Here is a 27,012-nt window from a genome sequence, read left to right as displayed (position 1 = left end):
CTGATGCTGTTTGGCTCAGAGAGGAAGGACAATGAGTTTCAATGTCCCTTGCTTTAAAAAAAGAAAAGAAAAGTGTATTTATTTTCGTTGAGAGGAAGAAACCAACAAACTGTGGAGCTTAAACAGATAGGGGAGTTCATTTTTCTTCTACAGGTCAAGAGGCCAGTTAATGATTAGTGAGACCCAAGTGGGTGTTTGGTGTCCGAAACTTCGAGCGCCTGGCTTGTAGGAGTCTGCTTCTCCCCAACTCTTGAGACTTGCAGCTCAGCGATGCCCCCAGGACTCTGGGAGAGACACTTATGCTCGTGGGGGCTCCTTTTGTGGCTCAGCATTGGAAGTGCAGGTAATTTGGGGGCTCAGGCCTTGGGTGGCATTTCTTTGTCAGTGGTTCTGTTTCTTAAGCCGTCTATTTATGCAGTGCTAACCTTTGGAAGGTCCCCTAAAAGCCCTCTCTTGAGATGAATTTAGAAGAGGGAGGAAAAAACCCTATAATCATGAAGGGACTGATGGCGACCAGGACACTTTCTCAAGTCCCTTAGTTCTTGTACCCTTTCCTTAAAAGCTGCATTAATTCTCTTTACCTTGTCACAAGCCAGGATAACTCTAAGAAAATAAGACTTGATTAATTCCAAAATACGATTTACATTCCCCCTATAACTATCCATTGTACCAAGATATATTTAATTTTAAAATTTAAATTTTCCATGGGGCGCTTGGGTGGCTCAGTCAGTTAAGCATCTGCCTTTGGCTCAGGTCTTGATCTCAGGGTCCTGGGATCGAGGCCCGCACTAGGCTCCCTGCTCAGTGGGGAGCCTGCTTCTCCCTCTCCAGCTCCCTCTCCTTGTGCTCTCTCTCCTCTCTGTCAAATAAATAAATAAATTTTTTAAAAAATTAAGTTTCCAGACTAACAGAGATTTTGTCATTGAGAGGAGTAGATATCCTTGCTATTCCACTGACCAAACTCAAATTTAGGTCTGTTGTCCTTCCTGGTAGGACTACAACAGCGAGTCCCTGCTAACCACAGATGACAGGATGACCTTTAAAAAAAATTCCTGAAGGTGCCACTTGGATTTTACCTTTCCCCAGGTAAAAACCCCACCCACCGTGCCTACTGGCTTACTGTAGCAAATCTAAACACTCCCGTGGCCTGGGGGTTCTCTGGCTGGGGAAGATCCCTCTCTTCTGAGCACTGGTCCTCCTCCTAGGAAAGCTCCTTCCACTCCCCCCTGCCGCCCCCCCATCGCCCCACAGCAGGCCCCCATTCAGTTGTGTTCACCAGACATTTAATTATCAGTCCCCGGCTTTAGAATGTGTCAGTCCTTCTGCCTGGAGCTGCTCATACCTTTTTGTTCACATATGCTCATCACATCTTCCGGGAGGCCTGCCGTGATCCCTCCCTCTCTTGTCACACCTCCTGCCTCTCTCAGCAGCCCTCCCTGCTCCAAAGTTCAGCATGCATGAGTGCATTCACCCCCTGCATTACCGGGTGGCTTTTATTTATTTATTTATTTATTTATTTATTTATTTATTTATTTATTTATTTTTAAGATTTTATCTATTTATTTGACAGAGAGAGAGACAGCCAGTGAGAGAGGGAACACAAGCAGGGCGAGTAGGAGAGGAAGAAGCAGGCTCCCAGCAGAGCAGGATCCCTGGGTGGCCTTTAAAAGGTGCTGCTTAGCTGCAAGTGTGCTTTCTCTTAAGCACTTACTTGTGTCGGTGTATCTAAAATTGGTGCGTTCGTGTGAAATTCTGCCGTATGAACACACAGAGCTATCTTGTTATTCTAAATGGCCGTTTATACATGATACACTAGATCTGAAAGGATTTCTATCTTATACATTTTTGATGGATGTGGGAAATACTGCTCTGCAAAGAAGTTACAGCAATTTATTAGTATGTGAGCATGGCTGTTTTCCCACCTGTCTGCTGATACTTTGTAGTATCAAACATTTTTCATATTGTCAACTTGATAGAAAAAATAGTTATTACATCGTTCTCTTATTTCTTAGTTCTTATTATGAATTGTGCTCCTGGTGTCTTGTTTAAGCAATCTTACTATATAGACAATTTTTTGTATTTTCTTCTAAGCCTCATGGGCTAGCCCAATCAGACTAAGATCCCCAGGAACAAACCCTTTACTCACGATGTGTTTTTTAGTACAATGCTGTTTTATTTTGCCAAAGTTTATTTTTATTTTTGTATATATTTATATATATTATTTTGCATGTATGTCCATAAAAAATTTTCTGTCATTTTCTTTTCTTGTATTACCCATGTCCTGTTGATTCTAGGATTATTGTAACCTCATGAAATAAGGTTTCACTGTTTTATACTATAAACTGTTTTATTCTATAAACAGCTTATATAAGATAAAGATTACTTGTACTTTAGAGCAGTGGAGTTCTCAGATAAAACCATCTAGCTCTAGTGTATTTCAGGGCGAGATTACCAATTTAATGTTTGGATGCTAGTAGTTTTATTTGGGCTTGCAATTCCTTCTTGAGTCAGTTTCACTAAATTATATTTTTCTAGAAAATTGTCCATTTCTTCAAAGTTTTCCAATGCATTTGGGAATTTTTAAAAATATCTTTTTATCCGTAATGTTCTGGTGTTATACTATAATATACTTACAGATTGACTGACTTATAAAGGGTTATTTATTTATTTGAGAAAAGGAGGGGCAGAAGGAGAGAGAGAATACTGAACCAGGCTCCCTGCTGAGCGCAGAACCTGATGTGGGGCTTCACATGGGGCTCCTCTCGGGGCTCAATCCCACAACCCTGAGATCGTGACCTGAGCTGAAGTCGAGTTTGGTGCTTAATTGACTGAGCCACCCAGGCGGTCCTGTTCATTTTTTATTTTTTTAAGATTTTATTTATTTATTTGACACAGAGAGAGAAAGACAGCAAGAGAGGCAACACAAGCAGGGGGAGTGGGAGAGGAAGAAGCAGGCTCCCAGTGGAGGAGCCTGATGTGGGGCTCAATCCCAGGACCCCGGGATCACGCCCCGAGCCGAAGGCAGACGCATAACGACTGAGCCACCCAGGCGCCCCGGTCCTATTTATTTTTTATCTCGCTCATTACCCTGAGTGTAATTTTTGATTGGAGAACTCATGTTTTTTTGGTTATGGAAAATTCTTAACAATTATCTTTTCAAAATATTGCTGCTTCTCCTATTCTCTTCCTTTAGAGAACAGCTACTAGATAGAAATTGGAACCTCTCCATCTATTGTCTATATTTTTTAACTAGACTTTCCTATTAAAAGGGTTTTACTTCTGGGGCGCCTGGATGGCTCAGTCGGTTAAGCGTCCGATTCTTGATTTCGGCTCAGGTCAAGATCTCAGGATCATGAGATTGAGGCCTGCATGGGGCTCTGCGCTGGGCGTGGAGTCTGCTTGAGATTTTTTTCTCTCCCTCTCCCTATGCCCCTGCCCCTGCTCATGCTCTCTCTCTTTCTTTCTCTCTAAAATAAATACATTAATTAAAAAAGTTTTTTACTTCGCACTAAACATTATAGTATCGATTCCTTTTTTATTTCAGTGGTTATCTTTTTCATTTCCAATTTTTGAACTAGTTTTTTCCTATATAGCTTATCATTTATGCTTGTTTTTATTTCATGATTTCTTATTCTTTGTCTTTATTTTTATCCTCATAGATTCTCAGCATACTTATTTTAAAGTCAATGTCAAAGGCTTTTAAAACCTTATTTTACCTGGAATGAATTCCTGATTCATTTATTGGCTTTATTGGCTACCTTAGTAAACATTCAATTTCTGTATATATTTAGGCATTTTGTTTGCAGGATTTTTAAAAGTAAACTTGTTATTAAAGTACAGCATATATACAGACAAGTGCACAGATTATTAGTATACAGATTAATGACTTTTCAGAATGAATTCACCTGTGTAACCATCATCTGGATCAAGAAATAAAACATTACCAGGTTCTTAAAACCCTTTCTATGTATCCCCTCTTAAATCACTACAACCCTAAAGATAACTAACACAATAGATTAGTTTTATTTCAATGTTCAATGAGAAGCTTGTGTTTGGCCTCGCCCCCACACCTCCCCTTCACCCCCTCACCTTCTCATCTTTATTTTTATTTTTTTGAAGACTTTATTTATTCATTTGAAAGAGAGAGAGCACTAGAGCAGGGTGGGGGATGGGGAGAGGGAGAGGGACAAGCAGACTTCCCGCTGAGCACAGAGCTTGATCCCAGGACATGGAGAGATCATGACCTGAGCCCAAGTCAGACACTTAACAGACTGAACCACCCAGGCGCCCCCCCCCTTCTCATCTTTAGACTCTCTCCTCCAGTTGGGGGGATGGGTTGTCTCAGCTCTTATTAGTGAGGCCTTGTCTTTCCGTCCTTTCTCCCTGAATAAAGCTATAGCCCAGGTAAAAAGTCAATAGCTTTTTTTTTTTTTTTTTGGTTGTATTGCTTTTGTTTTTAGCTTCCTCTATTGAGTTGGGGAGCCCCTCCTCCCACTACCACAGGTGGGCCTGGTGCTGATCTTCTTCACCTGACATGGAACACTCGAGGACCCCACTTAACTCCCAGAGCTGAATTCTCACAACCACTGCCTTCTCCCAGACTAGGAACCCAGCACCATCTTGCAATTCTTTTCTTGTTCTTGTTCACAGAGACATAATCTTTATATTTGAGATTGGCTCTTTCTCTCTTCTCTTTTGATATTCATCTTCGATTAGTCTTTGGTTGGAGTGGCATCTGGGGAGAGGGGGTATCTGAGCATGATTCACAGTGCCACCTTCCATATTCCCAAGTGATCAAAAGTTTTATTCTGTCATCTGCAAATATTGGCGATTATTTCTCCTCCTTTTCAAACTTTGTAACTTTGATCCCATTTTATTGTCTTGTTTCCCTGGCTAGGACTAGACCTTCCAGTACAATATTTCATAGAAGCACTGATAGCAGACATTCTTGTTTGTTCCCAGTTCTAAGTGGAATGCTTCTACTGTTTCACCCATAAGTATGGTCATTGCTATAGGTTCTTGGTAAATACTTTTTCTTAGGTTAAGAAGTGTTGGGTATTAAATTTTATTGTGCTTTTTCTTCTTCATCTATTGAGATGAACATATGGGTTTTTCTTCTTTAATTTTTCATATGTGAATTACATTAATACATCTTCTAATGTTAAGACGTGTTTTCATTCCTTGGATTAAACCCTGCTTGGCCACGATGTGTGTTTAGTTCTTGTTATTCTTGATGGACTTAGATTTGCTGATAATTAATTCAGGGCTTTTATATCTGTGTTTAATAGTGAAATTGGCCTTTCGTCTTCCTTTCTCGTTCTGTTCTTGTCCAGTTTTGGTATCTTGGTTATTTTCATAGAATGAATTTAGATTCTCTCTCCCCTTTTCTATTCTCCAGAACAGTGCTAAGAATTGAAGGATTAGTAGACTTTTTCTGTAACACTGCCTGGCCTGGGAGAGTTTTTTAATGAAGAGATTGAAAACTACTGTTTCAATTTCCTAATGCTACAGTTTTACATTTGACTTTCTGTTTTTTCTTTCTTGACTAAGTTTCAGTAAGCTATACTTTTCTAGGAAATTGTTCATTTTCTAGGAAGATATCTGTATTTTGAACTTTTGGGTGGTATGAACATGCTCTTTTATGGTTTTAAAAATCTCTATTTATATCCCCTTTTTATTCTTTATATTGTTTACCTATGACCTCCCTCTTTTTTTCTTACTCTGTCTTATCAAAAGTACATCTAGTTTATTATTCTTTTCAAAGAACTAGCTTTTCATGTTTATTGTCTGTGGCAGACACTATTCTAGGCAGTAGAGTGAACAAATGGATAAAAATTCCTGCCTTCTTTGCAAGTATATCTTAATGTAGGGAAATCAATAAACAAGACACTTAATAATAAACTAGTGAATTCCATAGGAGATTAGAAGGGGATGATTGCTATAAAAGGAAATAGATCAGGATGAGGAAGATTGAAAGAACTTGGGGGAGAGGCACAGGCAGGTGGCAATTTAAACGAGGTAGTTACCATTGACAGGCAAAGACTTGAAGGAGAAGAAGGGTTAGTCATGTGGATGTCTGTGGAAAGACACTCCAGGCAGAAGGGATGGCCAGTGCAAACACCCTCAGGTGGTCTAGGACAGTGTAGAGTGAGAAAAAGCTGGAAGGACACGTGGGCAGAACAGAGGAGGTAATAGTTGGACAGGCAGAGTGCTCCTGGAGCCCGTGGTTTAAACCATTCAGGTCTTCAATACATTCGTTAGGTCTTCGGATCTCATTCTGGGGGAAATGCCTTAGAGGCATTTTTTTGTATAGAGGTGTGACATTATTTGACTTAATTTTTGGCTTGCAATTGGCCATCTACACCATGTGACTTTCACATTGTCTTTCCTCTGTGTCTGTGTCCTAATTTCCTCTTGCAAGGACACCAGTCATACTGGATTAAGGCCTACCCTATTGGCTTCATTTTAACATAATAACCTCTGTAAAGACTCTGTCTCAATGCAGTCACATTCTGAGGTCCCAGGAGTTAGGACTTCAACATACAGATTTATAGGGGCAATTCGATTTATTTCATAACAATATCCGCTTCACTATGGCCTTTAATTTTTTCTGGTTGAGTAATAGTCATATCCTTTTCTGACGTTGTATCTTTGGACATGAAAACTATTCACAGATCTTGGTTACAGAAGTTATGTCTTTAATAAATTAGTCTGAATATTGCACTAGATGATTTATAATAAATGCTTGTAAGCCCCTGTTTCTTTCTTCCTCTCAAGAATGCTTTTCTTCCTTCTAAGAACAGATGACCTCACCTTGGATCTTTCTTGTTTTTCTTTTTGTTTTTTTTCTTCCAGGAGATGCACCTTCTACCCCACAGAAAATGTGCACTGACTTCCAGAACGTTAATCTTCTCCAAGGCACCAATCTCAAAGTCCAGTTTCTCCTTTTTACCCCTTTGGATCCCAGCTGTGGGCAGCTAGTGCAGGAAAATAGTGACATCCAAAACTCTGGATTCAATGCCACTCTGGGAACCAAACTACTCATCCATGGATTCAGGTGGGAGTAATCAGCCAATAGAAACATCTCAGCTAGGAACTAAAGAGTGACCGTAATGCCATGGAAGTTAGTGGGGAGCAAGTGGAGAAATGAATTTACTGACAGTCCCCTGTTTCATCTCTCACCTCCTGCTGCCTTTGAAGGTGTCTCCTAACAACATGAACACACATCGTGTTGTTCATTTGGTGGTCATGTATGTTACTCCTCCTCTCTGTCTTGTCTACACACTCTCACACAGTAAATACGTATGACCTGGGACAAGTTGCCCCAGCACATGGAGCCTTGGTTTCCATGTCTGAATAAAGGGGAAGTTATAGAGATGGTTTCAGTGATCCTTTTCTCCCTGAAGCATGGGTTGTATGACTCATCTCAGCCAATGAGGTCATAGGCTTTGTGCAATCGGGGTAACAGCATAGTGTTTTTATCCAGGGCTTTATTTACTCTTTTTCATTTCTTCCCTGCTTTCCTGATTTAGGAAACTTCCACCCATGGGCTCTACTTGCATCATCTCCTGAGGTTAACCTTTCTCGGGTGCTAGACACTTCTCTTCTGCTATTTCTTTGATGCCCTATAATCCTTCCAACATCTTCTCTCCAGAGCCCATCGACAAGGCCAGAAACAGAGGACGGTTGGTGGGAGGAAAGAAGGAGAGGATGCAGTGAAATAGTAGTAGTATCAAGCAACCAGAGATGGGGGCACCCAAGGAAGGAGGGGACACAAAAGGCACTGCACAAAGAATCACCATTTCATGGTTTCTGTGTCCTCTCTGCTTTGCAAATCACTGGACTCGAGGGACCTAGCCACATCCCTCCTTAGGCATCCTTCCTCACTCCTGTGCCAAAGTCTTTCCTCCAGCATGCTCTCCAAGGCTGAGTGTGTACCCCCAACCCAGAGATAGCTAACAGAGCTGGAGAGCTCAGCAGGCTGTTACTCTGTCTGCTCCTAGATCCCCCAAATCCACGTTCTGTGGCACACACCCAGTTTGTGCTCCTGCCCACGTGAGCACACCCTTACTCTTCCCTTACTGTGGGCCATTGAGAAAACTTCTCCCCATCCCAATCTCCTGGGAGAGATTTATGAAATTTTTTTCTATCATTCTCCTTTTCCTAGAAAAGCCCTATTATACTGTAGGTTCCAGAATAATAGAAAATGTATCTTATTTTTCTTTATTTCTCACAAAGCCCCTAGCATACTGCCTGGCTCATTGAATTAATGAAAGGATGACCGAATGAACAAGTAAATCCCCCATGGGAGAGTGCTTGTATTATAGAATGAGAATTAAGATTGCAAATCATAACGCTAAGGTAAAACCTATCTGTCCTTCCCCATGAGAAACATAAGCAGCGTCAGTATATATGGTTTGTGTGGTATGCACTGCGCAAAGATACCTGACTGCTGGCTGGTGGGCTGAACTCCAACCTGAGTTCTGGGCCCTGGTAGGAGGTTGTAGCTACCTGGAACAAAAGGCCCTTTTATAATTTACACAAAGGCTTCATATATGCAGGCTGAAGCCCTGGTGACTTTGGGATTATGCTCTCCCTATGCTCAAAGTGGTGTGAGATTTATTGCCCATATACCCCCCTTATTTGTTTTGACCTTCCCCCCGGGTTTATTCTGTTAATAGAGAGTGTCATTGTCATTTCCACGACAGTGGATATTGGCTTGGCAGATAATTTTCCTATCCTTTCTGGCCCTCTGTCTAGGGCTTTAGGTACAAAGCCTTCCTGGATTGATCAGTTCATTGGCACTCTTCTTCGGGCAGCAAATGCTAATGTGATTGCTGTGGACTGGGTTTATGGTTCTACAGGTGTCTACTTCTCAGCCGTGGGAAATGTGGTTAAGCTGGGACTTGAGATCTCCCGTTTCCTCAGAAAACTCCTGGTAGGTGCTGAAGAGTTTGGGGGTGAGTTTTGGCTGCTTATGGAGGAGAGAGGGGACAGAAAGAAAGAGTCAACACATGAGGAGGAGCTTTAGGGCAGAAGCAGAACCACCCAGTAGCTTTTGGGTCCTCCCTTCTAATCTCCACTTTACCACTTACAGTACTGACTTTGGGCAAGTTGTTGCCCCACTCTGAGCCTCCTGCTTCAGCTCTGTAAAATGTGCCACTGATGTTAGATACGAAGTCCCTCAAGAGAAAGTGGCCATGGTCATTACTCACATACCTTGGGCGCCAAAGAGAAAGTGAGGCAGTCGTCAAGGTGGGGTTTCTAGGAAGAGGGCAAGTGATGAATGGGATGAAAATTCTGCCTTTTTCTCCCAAAGCATGTGTGGGGGTATGTCATGCCCAGGGTCCTCTGATTCTGAAGCTTCAGGGAAAAGTGTGACCCTGTGAGGCCAGAGGCTGCTGTGGCCCACATGCGATTCCCTGGAAATGCCCATTCTAGGAGCTCGGTGTGCCGGAGTCTTCAATCCACATCATTGGTGTTAGCCTGGGGGCCCACGTTGGAGGCGTAGTGGGACATCTCTACAAAGGCCAGTTAGGACGGATCACAGGTAACAGTATTCTCTGCTCATCCTCCCAAGTGTAGAGAGAGAGAGAGAATGCCCTGGAAGTGCCTCTGCTAAGACGAGCAGAGGGGATACTTTGTTCTTATGATTGAATTATCTGTTTCCACTAAAATTTATTTACTGTGGCCCTTTTGCATGAAACATATTGTGTTGTTATTGTGTGAACTCTAATGTCAGTGTAAGAAGCCACGTGTTTCTTCTGAGCCTCAGTTACTGCCTCTGTGAGATGAGCTGTAATAGCTCATATCTCCTTGGCCCACTTGGAAATCACCCTTAGACAATTACGCTAAATATTTGCAAAAGCACTAGGGACTTTATGTTTCAGAAGCTACCCTCAATCAGTAAGGGACTAGAGTTGTGTGGTAAGTACCCCCACTTTCTGGCCCTTCAGTGGGACAGTTCTGAGTCATGTTCTATAGAGCCTCTCAGAAGGGTCCCAGTGGGATGAGACCCAGTTGCCCAAAGTAATAATACATTCGTTTTTCCATACTCTGACTCATTTTTCTACTCCCTCACTGTACTTTCTCTGATCTACTCCCAAATAAGCTACTTGTGCTTTAAATCCTTGTCTCAGGATCTGCTTTTTTGGGAAAGAGAGAAAAGGGCATCCAACCTAAGACACGGGGATAGTAGTTTTTGCTTCACTGTGCTGGTGTGAGGACAAGCACAAGGCCTGGCACACAGTTAACTGCTCCCAAAAGTACAGCTGTTGTGATGAATACATGAGGGTTAGTATGACTTCCATTAGCCCTTACCAGGTGGTTGATGTTATCAAGCTCATCTCAGAGCCAGAGAAGCTAGGTCATTGGGAGTTGGAGACAACAGTGTGGGGTTTCTGGGTACAGTGGTCCTGGGCTGGTCCTCTCGCCCTTGGGTCCTTGCTGGAAGACTCTAGGAACTGACCAGGAAGGGCTGCCCCGAGAGGTGTGGAGTGCGTCCGTGAGGGTTCCTGCAGCCGAGAGGAAAGGGACCGCTGACATCAGTCTGTCCTAGCAGGCCTGGATCCCGCTGGACCGGAGTACACCAAAGCCAGCCTGGAGGAGCGCCTGGACCCTGGAGATGCCCTCTTTGTGGAGGCCATTCACACAGACGCTGACAGTGAGTGTGGGGGAGGGTGACCCACCCAGAGTGGGAGCATGAGCCCAGCGGGGGCCAGGAAGCCGGTGTCTATCTGTGTGGCTCTGGGCAGGTTCCCTGCCTTCTGAGCTTCTGTTGCAGTGAGTTTACCAGTGTCCTCTTGATCTCTGATTAATACTAAACCTTGTGATGAGGCTGTGTGGGGAAGAGCGTTGCTGCCTGGCTGGCATATGGGAAAGTCATGCTGCTTTTTCAGGGTGAATGTGCCTTGCCCCTTGGGATTGGGGCCTTCCACATCTGGGGCAGATACTCAGGCCTGTCGGGACTTCCCTGCTCCCTTGGGAGGAGCCCAGCCCTTCAGTCCAGTGAAGAATGAGTACCTCCCCTCCAACAGTGACAGGCACAGGAGAGACCCCCCAACCCTGAATCCATTGTGACCAAATTAAGCTATTCAGACCAGCTGGGAAAGGGGGGGTGGTCATTCTTCCTCATTTCTACCCTTTATGAAATGCCCAGGAGGTAGCCAGGCCTTGTGCTCAGCATAGTGGGTGCAGGAAGAGATAATGCCTATCCCTCACCAGAAGAGTGGGCAGTTCAAGTGAGAGGTGTCTGTGTCTCATTCCGTTGGGTCAGAAGCCTTCTTTTAGTACCCAACACTCACAGATTCATAATTCTGGAAGAACCCCATGCAGTCATATTATTTAACCCTCTTTCCCATCTTCATCATCTCACAGATAGGAAAGCAAAGCCCACAGGCCTCTGCCTAGCTGTTGGGTTAACTGTGTTAATTATCAAGGTTAACCTCTTCTGTTTCTAAATGTGCTAAATAGGGGACTTATTAGGTCCCCAATTACCAGAGTGAGGCCTCTCAGTCCCCTTCAAAGTTGGAGCCTCCTCCTAATGTGACCAGAGAGGGAAAAAGCATTCCATTTTGTCTAACTGATCTTTATTGGGCTAGGTACTCAGCACTGAGAATACTGCAATGTAGTTGAAGAGGGTCCCCACCCAGGTGGAAATATGGACTATGAGCAGGCATTCATTCATTACTTCCTTCAGTAAATATTAGGCACTCACAAATATTAGGTGACAGGCATGGTGCCGGTATTGGGAATATAGCAGAAAAAAAGACAAGCAAAGTCCCTGGTGTAAGTTGTAGAGCTTTACAGACAGGTAAGCAGACATCATTACACACTGTGAGTATGATGACAGAGGGGGTGAGGCAGAGGGTGATTTGGGTGGGGGAGCCCCTTCAGCTAGGGTTATGGAGGAAAGTCTGTCCAAGGTGGGACTTTGCAGGTGAGAATGAACCAGCTCTGGGAAGATCTGGGAGAACATTCGAGGTAGAGAGAACAGTCAAAAGCAAAGCCTGGACGTGGGTGGGGACAGCAAAGAAAACTGCGTGGTTAGAGGGCAGGGAGTGAGGCAGGAGAAGAGGGAGGGGAACCAGGCTGGCCATGGTGAGGAGTTTACATTTTATTCTATAGTTGGTGAGAACACGGAGGCATTAGGATTCCCTGTAAAGATGATTGCGGCTGCTGTGCAGAGAATCAGCTGCAGGGGACACTGAGGGAGCCTGGAGGCTTGTTAGAAGGTGTTTGCAGTAGTGGCCTGGGTGGGAGATCGTGGTGGCTTGCACAGAGGTGGGGGCAGTAGAGACAGAAGTAGAAAGGTTCGAAATCTATTTTGGCGGTAGAGCTGACCAGACAGGTGATGGGCTAAGTGTAGGGAATGAGGGAAAGAGAGGAAGCAAGATAACTTCTAGGTCCTTGGCTAACCCCTGGTTAGATCCCGTTAAACAAATAACATACAACCAATCACTGCAAGTAGTGATAGATGTGGGAAGGGGAAGGATGTTAAGAAGGAAGCTGGGGTCTTTGGCAGCTGGCTCTGACCCAGCCTGAGGGGTCTGATACGGCCATGGTGATGAAATGAGAGCTACAGGCTACAGTCTTTCAAACTAGCCAGGTTTCTGCTGTCAAGACAGCACAAAAATATGAGGGGCGCTGTGGAAATGTGCCCCCAAATAGATATCTATCTGAACTATTGCTCAAAACAAACACTTGTTCAACAAGGAAATTTACCAAGCTTATAACATTTAGTGATTTATCAGAACTTATGTTAAGGGATGTTTTTCTTGATTTTATTAGATAAATAGGACTATCTGCTCATGGCTTTATTCTTCTTGGCTGCCTTTTAGTGTAGGAAATGGAGGGCACGTTCTGCAGCGTCCCAGCACTTAGGAGTGAGGTGGGCACCCAATGAGCACACAGAATGGGTAGGCTCCCAAAGTCGGAGTTCAGGCTCTGGTGCCGGAGGACCCTGCTGTGGGGCCAGGAACATATGCCCCTGCAATCCAAAATAACGGGGTTCTTCCTCCTTTCAGATTTGGGTATCCAGATTCCTGTTGGACATGTGGACTATTTTGTCAATGGAGGCCAAGACCAACCTGGCTGTCCCACCTTCATTCATGCAGGTCAGAAAGCCAGAGAGAGTTGGTGTCTGGCTGCCCCAGAGGCTGGAATTCATCAACAGCCTTCGTGTTCAGCCAGCCAGTATGGACTGCAGGAAGTCTTCCTTCTAGTGTCCTTTGCCATGCCCCATAATGCCTTTCCCTGCATGCCTTACCGAATGGATGTCTTTAGGAGCCCAGGGAATTCTGGGGGAGGAGTACCCGAAATTACAAGCTTGCACCATACTTTTGCTGGGCCCCCCACTTCTTAGGTCCTGCAGTGATATATCATCACTCAAGCCAATAAACTCTATTCTTCCTGGGCCCTGCTTTGTGGTGTGGTCTACACTAGCTGCATCCCCTGAAAGACCCTAGTTGTGGCGGAAGTAGAACGACCCGCCAAAAGCTGGCTAGCTGAAGGATCAATCCACTGATGACCACTTCCCCAAACTTATTAAATTTAACAGTTCTCCAAAATTGTTTTCAAGATAATATCTTGAGTACATTTAATGAATATACATTTCTTCTTTTCTAAATACACAATTAATGCTTGAACAGCATGGGTTTGAACTGTACAGGTCCACTTATACATGGACTTTTTTTCATAAATACAATAGAGTACTGTACATGTATTTTCTTATGATTTTTAACATTTCTTCAGCTTACTTTAATAATACAGTATGTAATACATACAACATACAAAATACGTGTTAATTGCTTATGTTATCAGTAAGGCTTTCAGTCAACAGTAGGCCATTAATAATTAAGTTTGGGGAGAGTGAAAAGTTATACATGGATTTTCAACTGCATTGGGGGGGTTGGTGCCCCAACTGCCCTATTGTTCAAGGGTCAATTATATTCTTCTGGAATGTTCTTTTTGAATATATTCTTCTTAGTATTATTTTAAATAACATTAAATTTGTCAAAAGCTAAGGATCAAGGGTTGTTTAGTCTTTTTTTATTCTTCTTATGAATATAGCCAACCTATCAGCATTTCTTATGAGAATTTTATCCTGATTTCTGTTTACTATGTTTTTAGTCTTTTCCTGCTTTACCAAATTTTTGACATTTTAAGGACTCTTTTGACAATTTTATTGAATAAACCACTAATCTAACTTACCAAATTTATTGATTTTCCAAAACCACATTTCTTTTCACAATTTATAGATTTTCTAGCATTTTTTATCAGACAGGATAGCTTGGTTTTAATGACCTTTGAATATTTTTGTGGCATTTTAGTTGGCCACTCTTCATTTTTCTTCATAACACACTTTGAGAAGGGTTTAGTTTGTGTCCCCCAGCTCCCTGTAGCAGCTGGAAGGAGCTTGCCCTTAGAGAGTGTTCCAGCCATGGGGGAAGGCAAGTTAACACAAGCTCAGACTTGGTTGCTGGTCCCAGAATGGGGGTCCCAAAGTGAGTGGAGAATTTGAAGACCCCAGAACCCCAGAGCTGTAGCTTACTATAGACCTGTTAGCCTAGCCAATTCATCTAATGTGAGTTACTTCAAATTTTTATACAGTAAACAATAACAACAAGAAAACCAAGTTTTTATTAAATTGGGACAAATTCAGTGTATCTGTCATTTGGCCAGGGGAACTCGAAGCACACTGACTTTTAGAGACTTACCATGAACTGTTGCTAACTCCCTTGATTGCTTCATTGCTAGGTTGGGTATCACGTGGTTGTAAAAAATTGGATTGTGTAGGTGATAATGAAGAAGGTAAGATATGCAGACAGATATTCATTGTGAGAAGTGGGTCAGGATCACCAGTTCCCCGTAAGCCCGCATTTTCCAGAAGACAGTTTGCATGATCATGGAAGATGGGCCTCAAATTAAGCCATTTTTTGATAGATAAAGCTTAGGTATCTCAGGAAAATTCAAAAGAAGAGGGAGAATGTAGTAGTCATGTCCACTAACATTTTAAAAGGTGGCTCAGGAGACACCCCATATATTTATAGCCTGCTGGAATATAAAATTCAATAGAATTACGGTAAGTAGCGTGGAGGGGTTTTCATTTGTCTTAAACTCAAGTCTTGGCTGTGTTTTTCTGCCCCGCGCAGGCTACAGTTACCTGATCTGTGATCACATGAGGGCTGTGCACCTCTACATCAGTGCCCTGGAGAACTCCTGTCCGTTCGTGGCCTTTCCGTGTGTTAACTACAAGGCCTTTCTTGCTGGACAATGTCTGGATTGCTTTAACCCTTTCCTGCTTTCCTGTCCAAGAATTGGTAAATTCCACCCCTTTGGCTTCCTTTGATAATTTGGGGAAAGTTCACGTCTTGCTAGTTATTATCTCTGTTAATCCTGATTTCCTATGGTCAGGAGATCCACCCAACTGGAGTGAGGAAATTCACTTATAAGGTGTGTGGCCTGTTCCCACCTGGAAGAAGGTATTTGGCCTTCCACGCCCCACCCCTCACCCTCTATACTGCTGCCTGATGCCATACCTGCCCCGCACACAGCCTTCACACACGCCCCTCATCTGCAAGTCCAGACTCAGGACACCTTAGAAACATTGGAATAGCCCAGAGCTGCTGCCCCCTCTCCAAGACCAGATGCTCGCCATAGGTCTTTCTAGCTAGGCCAGCCATTCTCCAACTCCTGACACACTCTAAATCGAGGTGTTGTGGGGAATCCCCAAGAATGGCAGCCATGGCCCACATTAGAGGTGTGAGGCTGTGGTGGCCACATGCCAACTGGAGGCGGCCTCATTGCTGGTTGGCTTGGACACATTCCTGGATGATCCAGGCCAGTCTGGGGAGAAGGGCTTGGGAAAGGCTGAGGGATCTGGCCTCAACTCACCCTCTGCAGGTCATTGCTGAGAACCTCCTAGGGTTCTCCAAGATGAAGGATTTCAGGAAGGAATCTGGGAAGTATAAATGGTTCCTTCCCCTCGCTCATTTTCTCACTTCTCACCCCTGGCTGCCACTCAGAACTGCAGCAGCCTGCCATTCCTTATGTGAATGAAACGGATACCAGCTTGATGAAAGGTTAAAGTAGATGTGGCTTCCCACAATGAAGCAAATCAACATTACCTCCGGCTCAGTGGGCACATGCCTCAGTTCCCCCAGACGTGATGCACCTGCTGATATGAACAGCCACCTCACACTGTCTGCCAGCATCACCCCTCGCTACACTTTCCCTGGCGCTGAACAGCCCAGGGATGCTCACTACTTGTACTTCCAAGAATATTTCGTTTCTTCGCCCTGTGTGTCTTTGTCCGAACTGTATTCTCTGCTTGGAATGCCCTTCCCTAACTTGTCAACCACTATTCTTCAGGTCAAACGCTTCTCTGCGCTTTGTGTACACAGGATAGAAATGCCATAAAAACAACAGTCTTTTTTTTATATTAATTTTTTATTATGTTATGTTAGTCACCATACAGTGCATCATTAGTTTTTGATGTAAAGTTCCATGATTCATTACTTGCATTTAACACCCAGTGCACCATGCAATACGTGCCCTCCTCACTACCCATCACCAGTCTATCCCATTCCCCCACCCCCCTCCCCTCTGAAGCCCTCAGTTTGTTTCCCAGAGTCCATAGTCTCTCATGGTTCAAAACAACTGTCTTATAGATTATTTTGCCAATTGGAGACATAATTTCCAATTTCTGATAAAAACCTCTTGAAATGGGCCAGACGATTTGAAGAATGTACTTCCTGTTTACTTGTGTGTTTATCCTTGGTTGGACTGGGTTGCATGTACCCTGGGACTCCCCCTAGGGCATGAGATAGAATGAGCATACAGTGTGGTTGTTTGTAGAGTGAACCGGTACAGGAATTAATCAAAACATGGTTGGGTGCCATGGGACACTGAAATAGCCTCCTCAGGGCTCTGCTGTCTTTGTCTTTGCCTCTCTACTTCCAGGACTGATGGAACAAAGCAGTGTCAAGATAGAGCCGCTTCCCAAGGAAGTGAAAGTCTTCCTTCTGACCACTGCCCAGGCTCCGTACTGTGGTGAGTTGGGGGAAAGACGTGTACTCAGCTCTGCTAGTGTGCTGTCCTGCAGAAGCCAGGGCTCCGGCTTGGACTGTGTCTAGCACAGCATGGTGGCCGAGGTGGGAGGTGAAAGACTGGGGCAAAGATGTCATAGAAGGGGTAGGGGGGGCAGCAGCTACTGGCCTTAGATCCTGAACTTTCAGAACTTAGATCCTAGTCCAACCCATTGCTCTGCTGCAGTGAGGACTTAAGGAGATCTTACTGTCTATATACTTCTCCTAGTTCCCCCCCACTTCCCTCCAGTGTGGGTTCTCTGTTGTGTGTTATTTGGGAGGGCCCTGTGGTTCTCTCCTTCCTGCATACTTTTTTACCCCCTCCTTGGTGCCCATCTTATGCATCTCCCACCCTGGCAGCCCTCTTAGGTCAGGGTCTCTGAAGAATATTGAACCTTGCCCTCTGCCCTCCTTCCCCTACACATACATATAACAATTCTTCACTGTTGCTTCTAACCATGGCATTTCATTGAAGCGAAGATACCAGTAAAAGATGTTAAATGTGAGAGGAAAGTGTGTCTTAGAATCTATGAAATATGTCACAGGTTGGAGCACATTCTTTCCCTGTGCTATTTACATCTTAAGTAGACTTCCTTTTTTATGCTTGTTATTCTGGGATCTTGTCTGGTTTATTGTACGTACAGGATGAAGGTATCCTGGTTAGGATGATAAATTATATGGCCATGCTAATTCTAACTGATTTTCAGATCAGCCTGTGTCTGGTTGATGGAGGGATCTTTATGGCCTTACCTTCCTTGTACCAGAACTCCTGGAGCCATGTGATATGGAGCCCGCAGTTCAGATTGTGGTCACACAAACTTGGATTTGAATCTCTGCTTCTGTACTTACCAGATGTGTGATCAGGAGAACCTGACTTAGCCTTTCTGAACCTCTACATCTGTATGTAGAAAATGGAAACAAGAACAGTACCTACTCCAAAGAATCAACTGTGAGGATAAAATAAAATCGTATACAGGAAGTTGCTAGCACAGTGACCAGAACTTGAGAAGTAATAATTCCTTTCCCTCTATCAATCAGAGAATTGGAGGAGACTAGATGTGGGTGTTTATCATGCTAGTGAGAATTCCTGGAACAAGTGGGTTACAAGAGTCAACTGGGGGCCTCTTACATATATCCACTCATTTGACGACCCAACTCTGAGTTAGGTGTGAGGAAGGGGAGACTCTGAGAGACTAAGCCTTGTGCCCAAGGCTACACAGCGGGGTGGAAAAGAAGGATTCAACTCCAGGTCTTCTGATTCCAAAATCTATTCTCTCTCCATGCCACCACCTGCTTCCACACTGGCCTCTTCGCCTCTGCTTCTAAGAGAGAATCTGCTCTTTGCAGCCGTGTTTCTTGGTTACTCCTGTGTCCTCACTGCCCCCTCCAGAGGTCAGCTTGAGGGAGAATGCTTCGTCCAGTGGCAGAGGCGGCCATGCCAGAACCAGATAGCCAGTTTTCCTTCCAGCTCCGGGACAGCTTCACAGCAACCTGAACTGGCCCCTCCCTGTCTGCACAGCCAGGAATACACACGGCAGGAGCCTGGGGCACACTTGAGGTTAGAGGCATTTTAAGGTCCCTGCTGAGGCAGATCCATGGAACCACCATTTTTGTGACTGTTTCCTATTTGTTGTGAGATGCCCTCTCTGTGGCCCAGAAGCATGACCCTGTCTGTTCACAAACTTCAGAGAGGCACAAAAAGAAATAAGCCAGCACGAATACCTGCTTGCCTGCGTGCGCTGTGCTCTGAGCCTTGCAGTTCTGAGCTTTTTGTTCTCAGCATGGCAGCTGGGACCCTCCTCTAGCTGGAGGGATGGGACCCCCACCTGGCAGTCCAGGTGGCGCCAGCAGCCCATGGCTCACCGCTCTCACACACTCCCAGGCCACCATGGCCCTGGGCTCCCCTTGCCCAGCTCGCGTGGCCTGTCCGGGCCACAGCAGTGTTCAGCAGGGCAGTGGTCACCCTTGACTCCTGCCAGGCATGCACCACCAGGGCAGAGAAGCTTCTCCAAATTATAATTTTTCTAACGATCTTACTTTCCGCTTAGGACAAAGTTTCCCATGAAGCGCTTTTTCCCCATTACCTCATCTCCTCCTTGCCATGTTCTGTGAGGTAATGTCAAGTGTTATTGTTTACAGATGAAGGAATCAGGACACAGAGAGGTTCAGTAACTTAGGGAAAGGGACACAGCAAGGAAGCAGGGCCAGGTCTTGGATCCAGGTCTCCCGGATCTCTTCCCATCAGGGCTCTGTGCTGCTTCCCATGCCTCACTCCTGCACAGACTGGATTCCACTCCTGCTTCCCACCCACCCAGCATTAGAAGACCCAGCACTCCCAGGGCTTCCAGATACTGTAAAGAGAGAAGCAGGACCTTAGGAAACTTTCATGATGAGGTGAGACCTGCTGGCAAAGGGAGAAGTGGCGTAATCTATCAGACTCAGCCTAGAGAATGAATTCCTCAGGCTTACGTCGTTTAGCCTTTTTTCCACATCGCGGGTATCCGCTCCAATCCATCCCTTGCCCATCACCGTAACAATCTGCATCCCCTAGCAAACAACCGAGAGACGGACAGAAGGGGCATGGCAGTGGGTATTTTCCTCTGCAGAGGGCAAGCAACGGGGCTTTCTTTCTTTCCGGTGGGCTCCTGGCATCTCAGCACCTGCCGGTGAGTCTTGTTTCCAGCCCCATGAGCCCAGATGGATCACAGCACTCCTCCAGTTAGTGCCGTCTACCTACCTCCACCTGATGTCCCTCCAATATCTGCCTGTGAAACACGACAAATGATGAAGTGCTAGGGCAGAGGTGAAGGATTGCCTCTCCAGCTATGTCTGGATCACCAGAGAGGTCTGTGAAAATGCCCCACGACTGCAGATACTGCAAAATGCCGCCCGTTGGGCCTCCCCCTTAATAAGGAAAGGATAGGATGTTAGAGGAGCTGTAATCTTCTGAACTTCCCTTGCCAGAGAGACAGCAGGCCCCAGGGGTATCACCATGAGCCAGGCTCCTCATCTAGTCTGTGTCAGTGACACAGCTTCCATGCTGCCTGAGAGGGCGGAGATGCCATAGAGGCACCCCGGCTGCCACAGAGAGGGAAACAGTCATCTCCCGCACGCAAGTGGGCTCCCTGAGACTGTGGGTATGGGAGTGGAGGGCTGTTGCTACACTTTATGAGTTATTTATTTAGTATAAGAGACATCCTTTTCAGTTCTTTCAAAATCACACCATCAAGATAATGTCATCAAGCAGGGAGGAGTGGGACATTCTAGCATTACAAGTAGGAACAAAAACTAACATGCATTAAGTGCTTCCTAGCCATAGGCACAAAGTCCCACAAGGACTTTGTGGGTATTAACTCGTTTAACTCTCATTCAGACCTGTTTTTATTACCCCCAATTTACGATGAGGAACTAAGGATCTGGGACGGCAGGTAACCTGCTGCTAAGAGGTAGATCTCAGATTCCTGCTCTGCTGCTCTCTGGGCCTTTGTGTGCGTTTTGGGCCACTGACCTCTGGCCCGGCCGTCTGCTCTGCTTTGGTTCCCAGTGCGCCACAGCCTCGTGGAGTTTTATTTGCAGAAGCCCAGGAACAAGGACACCCTCATCTCCGTCACCTTCCTTGGCAGCAATGTTACTTCCTTGGCCAAGATCACCATGTACGTAAGTGTCCCACATCCCACGCACACACGTCTCCCACAACGGGCGTGTGGGGTCACTGATGGGTGGCCTGAGCCCGCTGGGCTGGAGCTGCGGGTGAGGGCAGTACGATGGATACAGCCACAGACACATGCTGGGCAACTGCCCCAGGTCCACGAGCAGTACTGGGTCCAGGGATAATGTGTTTAGACAATAGCAGAGGAGGCAGGTGAGCAGAAGTAATGGGATGGCTCGACAGGTGGTGAAAACATGAGAATTGGGTCCCTGATAGGGAACATGAGTCAGGAATCAGGAAGGGGACATCAGGGATGTCAGCAAGTGGGAGGACCTCAGCCACTTGTCCAGGGAGGGCTGACCAAAGCCTAGGAAGCACCTACTCCTGGAGAGGGGGTGCTACTGGGTGAGGTACTAGAACTGAACCACAGGCAGAGGGCCAGTTAGCAAATGAGCACAAGGTGAGGCCGGCAGGGCTCGAGGCCGCCACGTGGTGCTAATCCCTAGAACCGGGCTGAGCATTTCCTTCCCTTGTGGGGTCACATGTGGGCCTAGCAGCTGGCAGGACCAGGCTTAAGGTGGGACGACAGAGAACTTCAACTATAGGGAGGCTCAAGCCTGGCAAGGGAGAGCAACTCAGCAGCAGAGGTGCAGGTCTCTTTAAAAACCAACTGGGTATAGGGGACACCCTGTCCTAGGCCTGTGGGGTGGGTCTTGTGGGGCGGGTGTCTTTAATCACCTGTGACCAACAAAAAATAACCAGCCCCTAAAAAGGAAGACAGCCATTGAAGATGTTATCAATAGAGATGTTAAAAGGATTTAAGTTCCCTGGTTAGTGTTCTATAAAAGACCAACCCTGAACGCCCTCTTTGGCAAAACAGGGGTGTGGGAGGTTTGGGGGGGTGTGTGTCTCACTCTTGAGAGCTTTTTCTGTATCTTTACTTAATAAACTTCTATCGCTTTACTCAAAAAAAAAAAAAAAAAAAGCACCTGGTTAGTTACTGGTAAGTCAGCAGGAGCCAGTCTAATCAAAGAAGTCACTACCTCAGTCAGGGTCCAGTCCAGAAACCAAAGCCAAAGCCGAGAGTCCAATAGAAGGAATTTAACCCAGGAACTAATTACAAATGTGTTGGGAGAGCTGAAAACCCAAAAAGAGGGTGGGGAGACAGCGCGGGGATCAGCAACAGGGGCCAATCCCCCCGTGGGGCTGGAGAAACAAAGCCAGGTGGTGTTGGTAGAGTGCCAGTAGGACCCACCGAGGGGGCTGTCTGGCAGGAGCTGGAAGCCGGCAGGAAATACAGCCCCTCTGGAATCACAGCCCAAAGTGGTCTCCCCACTAAGTGTGCCTCCTGCAAGTTAGACCGCACTGGGACCTGCGGGCAGGGGAGCCCGAGAAGTGTGGTTTGCAGGGGCGGGTGAAGCACCGGCACAGGAATGTCTGGTCGTCCGCAGCGGCAGGTGCATGAGGACAAATGAGACAGAGCCTGACAAAGGGTGAGAAGGTGCTGTTGAGGAGAGTTTGAACTGATGTTTGAGTAGTGATTCGCAGGAGTTACGCAGTCCAGGCGTTGGGGAATGCCCCCCAGGGAGCAGACAGCAGGGGGTGAGGCACTGGGAGAGGAGGTGGGCGGGTAGTGGGTGGCAGCTCAGGGCCAGACTGTGCCAGGTGTTGAAGGACAGGTTAGGGATTTTGGTGTTTATTCTGAGAGCAGTTTGGGGATCCAGTGGGACTTTGAAGCAGGAGAGTGACTGGATCAGATTGGAATTTGGAACCATTGCTCAGGCTGCAGTGTTAGACATGCATTGTACTATCAGGGAACTCCCAGACACCCTGCCGCCAACCAGGGCTCCAGCTCACAGGCCACAGAGAGAAAGGGACGGCAGGCAGTCAGGATCCCAACACAGATCTTCAGGTCTTGCAGATTATAGCTGAATAATTTTCCTTAGATCAGTTCGAGGTCGTGTTGTTTTCATCGCCTCTCCTGGGCTTTGGTAGATGAGCCAACAGAGGCAGGAGTCTAGACAGTGACAGCAGCTGGCCGCTGATTAGAATCACCTGGAGAGCGTTAAGCACCACCGACCCCCCCCCCCCCAGCCCCGCCGCAGGCCAATCACGGCAGCGTCTCTGGGCACCGCCTCAACCGCTACACTCTGAAACGGCCCTGAGTGACTGGAATGTTCAGCCACAGAGTCTCTTCCTTCTCCCAAAAGCTATTTGCGTTTACTCTTTTGAAGAAGACTCAGAACATGGTTATCTTCAATTCCTTGTTTTTCTTTTTCCCTTTTTGCAGAATAGAAATTGAAAAAAAGGAGGGGGGTTTATGTGTGGTCTTTCCCTACTTTCTATAGCGTTGTGAAACCCCAAGATTTCCTTCTAATTAGAAAAATTACCCACACCAAGTCCTAAGGTCCCTCACAGCGTCCTTCACGCTCCGCTAGTTTACAAGCTCTTCTATCCATGCAGCTTCTTAAAAGGAAAACTTTTATTTTTTTCCTTCTGACGTATATCAAAACACTTCTAAAATTAAAAAACAGAAACAAACCAGGAACAGCTTTTAAAGTCATATTCAATCTTCCTCAAAAGAAAAAAACAAACTATGTGACTAACCTTGGGTTAAAAAGTACATAAAGACATTTTATCACTCCACAGAGGCCAGAAAAGAAAGGGAAACCATGTGGTTGAGCCATGCGTCCCCTCTTCGTCCCCTCTTCAATGATCCCCAATGCCCACGTGAAGGCAAACCCCCCCCCCCCCCGCCCCATGCCTCGTCTTTCTCCAGTTCCCACTGCTTCTGAGCCTGGAGAGGCTCCCGGAAGGGCACAGGAGGCAAGCGTCTTTCCTGCTCCCTAGGGCTTTGCCCAGCTTGGCAAAATCCCAGCAGGCCTCCTTCCTCCGCACCTGAATCTTGCCTTTGTCACCTCTCTAGATTGGTCGCTTCACACTCCTCCTTCCATCTTGGGCCAAGAGAGACCTTGATTCTGCTTTCATTCTGGGTCACTTAGGCTGCAGTGAAGGTGTACCAAACCCCGTGGGTCAGGCTCATGGCTAGCACGTGGGAGAGCTGGAGATTAGACCCAGGGCGTGTGACTCCAAAGCCACACAGTTGGGAAGAGACAAAACCGGGTACCACACCAGCTCTGTCTAGTTTCAAGATCCGTTTTTTGTTTGTTTTTTCTGATCCACACATTCATACTCAGTCTAAAATTCAGTGATCCACACAAAATTTATGGAACTGAATGCCCTAAAAGAGGGCTCTACTTCCAGCAGGTAGATCTGAAAGTGAAGATATTCTCCAATTAGAAATCTAAGAACACGGACATTTTTTCCAGATTCGAAAATCCAAGAGCTACTATTTTGCTGCCATGCCCACTTGTTTGTTTTTAAAAATCAACAGCTATTTTCTGAGCCATGTTCAAAACTGTGATATGTGAACAGAGGGGCAGGTGAGCGTGATACAAAGGCTCGTGGGCCCCACCTTCAAGGAGTTCTTTTGTGTGTGCCAGCTAACCAACACTACCAGCAGAGCCCCACAGGAGCCATGGGGGGAAGCAAAAGCCACATGTGTTTAGGTAACTTAATTTCCCTTTCCCTTGCAGACCTAGACAGGAACTCCAGGGAAAAGGTGTCATAGCTCATGCCAACCCTCAGTGCCAGATAAACCAAGTGAAACTCAAGTTTCACTCTTCCCACCGAGTTTGGAGAAAAGACCGGACTACCATTGTTGGGAAGTTCTGCACTGCTCCTTTGCCGGTCAATGACAAGTAAGCCCAAAATCCACCCTACCCCCCCCCCCCCCCCCGCCGCCAATACACCCACACGGACTAGTCCTGACCTTAGATGTGACATTTGTTGAGGTGTAATCTCATCACAGTGGTTAGCTTCCTCAATGAAGAGATGACAAAGACCCAGGGTTTTCTTGAATTTCCTATGGGGCCATCTTGGGTTGGAGTTGTTAGAAAGCCAAAGAGGGTGGAGAGTGGCTGGGGTGTGGGTGAGCAACAGAGATATGGCACACATCTTCACCACTTTCTCCACAGCCAGGTACTCCCTGGATTCTTCCAGACTTAATTGTTTTCTTTAACTCTTTAAAAAAAATCATTTAAATCATTTTTAAGTGTACAATGCAGTAGTATTAAGTACATCCATACTGTTGTGCAACGATTACCACTTTCAATTTCCCATTCCCACTTCAGTATAAGAAACTTCATTTTATCTGATACATAGCTGGATAATTTTATGTATAAATATAGAATCTGCTTTATATATGTCGTATTTAGTTTCTACGTATGATTTTCTTGGAACAAAGATTTCCCATTGGACAGCCTGGTCACATTCACAGGTGTGGGTCCACCTGTGCCTCTAGTAGGGATTTATACTAGTCTTAGCACCTCTGGGCTCGTGGAGGACAGGAGCAGTAGATTCCCATACTGGACGACTGTAGGCTTCTTTCGCCTGACATCGTGGAACCACCAGAGCACACGACTCCCAGCCCTCCCTCCTGACCAATCGGGAACCTGCCCGAAGCGTGCACCTTCTTATTGCTCTTCTTTTGCAGCAAAAAGATGGTCTGCTTTCCTGAGCCGGTGACCTTACAAGCAAGTGTGACTGTTTCTTTTGACCTGAAAATAACGTGTGTATAGTTTAAGCCTGGACAACATACATCTGGATTTCAGAGGAGGTTGGGGAGCTTTGTTCAACTTATTCTAGGCCATTACTACCAGAAGGATGGTGAAACTCTCAGTTTATTTTCACTTTAGAGGGGAGAGATAGCTCATCCAATGGAGCTTTGTCTCCATTACCAATTTGAACAGCCTTACAAAAATACCATTTCAGCTTTTTAGTCATATATAACTGCAGGTGCCCCATATCCTTGAACACCTGTATCCGGGATTCAGTAGAAACATTCACGGGAAAAATGCCTTTTTTAAAAAAATAATAAAACACCACGGAATATCTGAATTTAAATCATTCAATAATTGTTTTATTGGAATGGAATTCCGTTATGTACAAAAATGTGATTGTCCATAGGTTTGGAGAAAACTGGATGCTGAATTCTCTGTATTAAAATAGCAATTGAAAAGAAGTTCCTGGAACAAGAGAGGGGATGGAGGACAGGGAGGAAGACGGAAGATCCCTTACCAGTGCCTCCTCTGGATATCTGGAAGGTTTTGGGGATCAGAGAGATATTTTGGGGATAGAAGTGGATTTTCTTTGGGTCAGTGTTTCCCCAACTTTGTTGTAAGTTACCTCTCATCAGCCATAGTCCAGCAAGAAACAGATGATGTGCTCAAATTGGGTAATATGCAGAGAATTTAATAAAAAGACTGTTGACAAGGTGTTAGTAGGAAGTGGGAAGACCACAAGGGATAGTGTGGTTCCCTGGGGTCAGGGGTCGTGGCAGTTGCTACTGCAGGCAAGGGGAAAGAGCACCAGAATCCTGAGACTGAGAGGGGCTGCCAGACCTTCAGACAAGGGACACGGTCACCGGGCAGAAATCCTGCAGGGAGGGGGCTGGGGAAATAGAATCTCTGACCTCTCTCTTCTCCGCCCTCGTCTCCGGCTCATGCTCCCCACCGAATGACTCCAACCAGAAGCCAGAAGGCAAGAGGCATGCTGATGTGAGCCAGGGCCTACAGCAGGACGGGGAAGGGTGGAGAATGACGGGTGTGGGTGAGGAACAGAGATATGGCACACACCTTCACCACTCTCCACAGCCAGGTACTCCCTGGACTCTCCAGACTTAATGGATCTCTTTAACTCTTTAAACATCGTCTTGATCACTTTTCAGTGTACGGCTCAGTAGTCTTAAGTGCGTCCATCCTGTTGTGCAAACCATTAATCACTTTCTAGCTCCAGAACTGTTTCATCTTCCCTAACTGAAGCTCTGTCCCCATTAGACAATTGCTCATCGCCTCTCCCCCAGCCCCAGGTAATCGCTATTCTACTTTCTGTCTCTATGATTTCTACCCTTCTAGAACACCACATACAATCATACAGCATTTGTCCTTTTGTACCTGGCTTATGTCACCTCACGTCATGTCTTCAAGGTTCACCCATGTTATAGTATGCATCGGAATTCCCTTCCTTTTCAAGGGTGAATAATATTCCATTGTGTGTACATTCCACATTTTGTTTATTCATTCAGCCATCCGTGGACACTTGTGTTACTCCACCTTTTGGCTATTGTGAAAAATGCTGCTGTGAACATCGGTGTGCAAATATCTGTTCAAGACCTTTTTAAAAAAAAAAACCTAAATAAATATGCTTTGAAAGAAA

At 45.7% G+C, this 27,012-nt stretch overlaps 1 protein-coding gene across 5 annotated transcripts; it reads left to right on the top strand.

Annotated features, from left to right (window-relative positions):
- PLA1A (phospholipase A1 member A) lies at positions 1-27,012 on the top strand. 5 transcript variants are annotated; one of them, XM_045785108.2, is made up of 12 exons: positions 1-343; positions 6,856-7,057; positions 8,761-8,938; positions 9,442-9,550; positions 10,562-10,663; positions 13,026-13,115; positions 15,153-15,320; positions 16,963-17,052; positions 19,333-19,481; positions 20,632-20,744; positions 24,333-24,497; positions 25,292-27,012. In XM_045785108.2, the coding sequence occupies exons 1-12, from the start codon at positions 271-273 to the stop codon at positions 25,374-25,376; spliced, it is 1,524 nt and encodes a 507-aa protein (XP_045641064.1). In that variant the 5' UTR covers positions 1-270; the 3' UTR covers positions 25,377-27,012. The 5 variants fall into 5 exon arrangements, with proteins under 5 accessions (XP_045641064.1, XP_045641067.1, XP_045641068.1 ...); XM_045785109.2 differs by lacking the exon at positions 1-343 and adding an exon at positions 972-1,086; XM_045785111.2 differs by lacking the exon at positions 25,292-27,012 and having other exon boundaries at positions 20,632-20,740.

The sequence above is a fragment of the Ursus americanus genome, chromosome 4 (assembly GCF_024610735.1).
Source record: "Ursus americanus isolate L20-20 chromosome 4, mUrsAme1.1.p, whole genome shotgun sequence".
Taxonomy (NCBI): domain Eukaryota; kingdom Metazoa; phylum Chordata; class Mammalia; order Carnivora; family Ursidae; genus Ursus; species Ursus americanus.
Note: the sequence above shows the minus strand (reverse complement) of the source record. Positions and strands in the feature narration are given on the sequence as shown.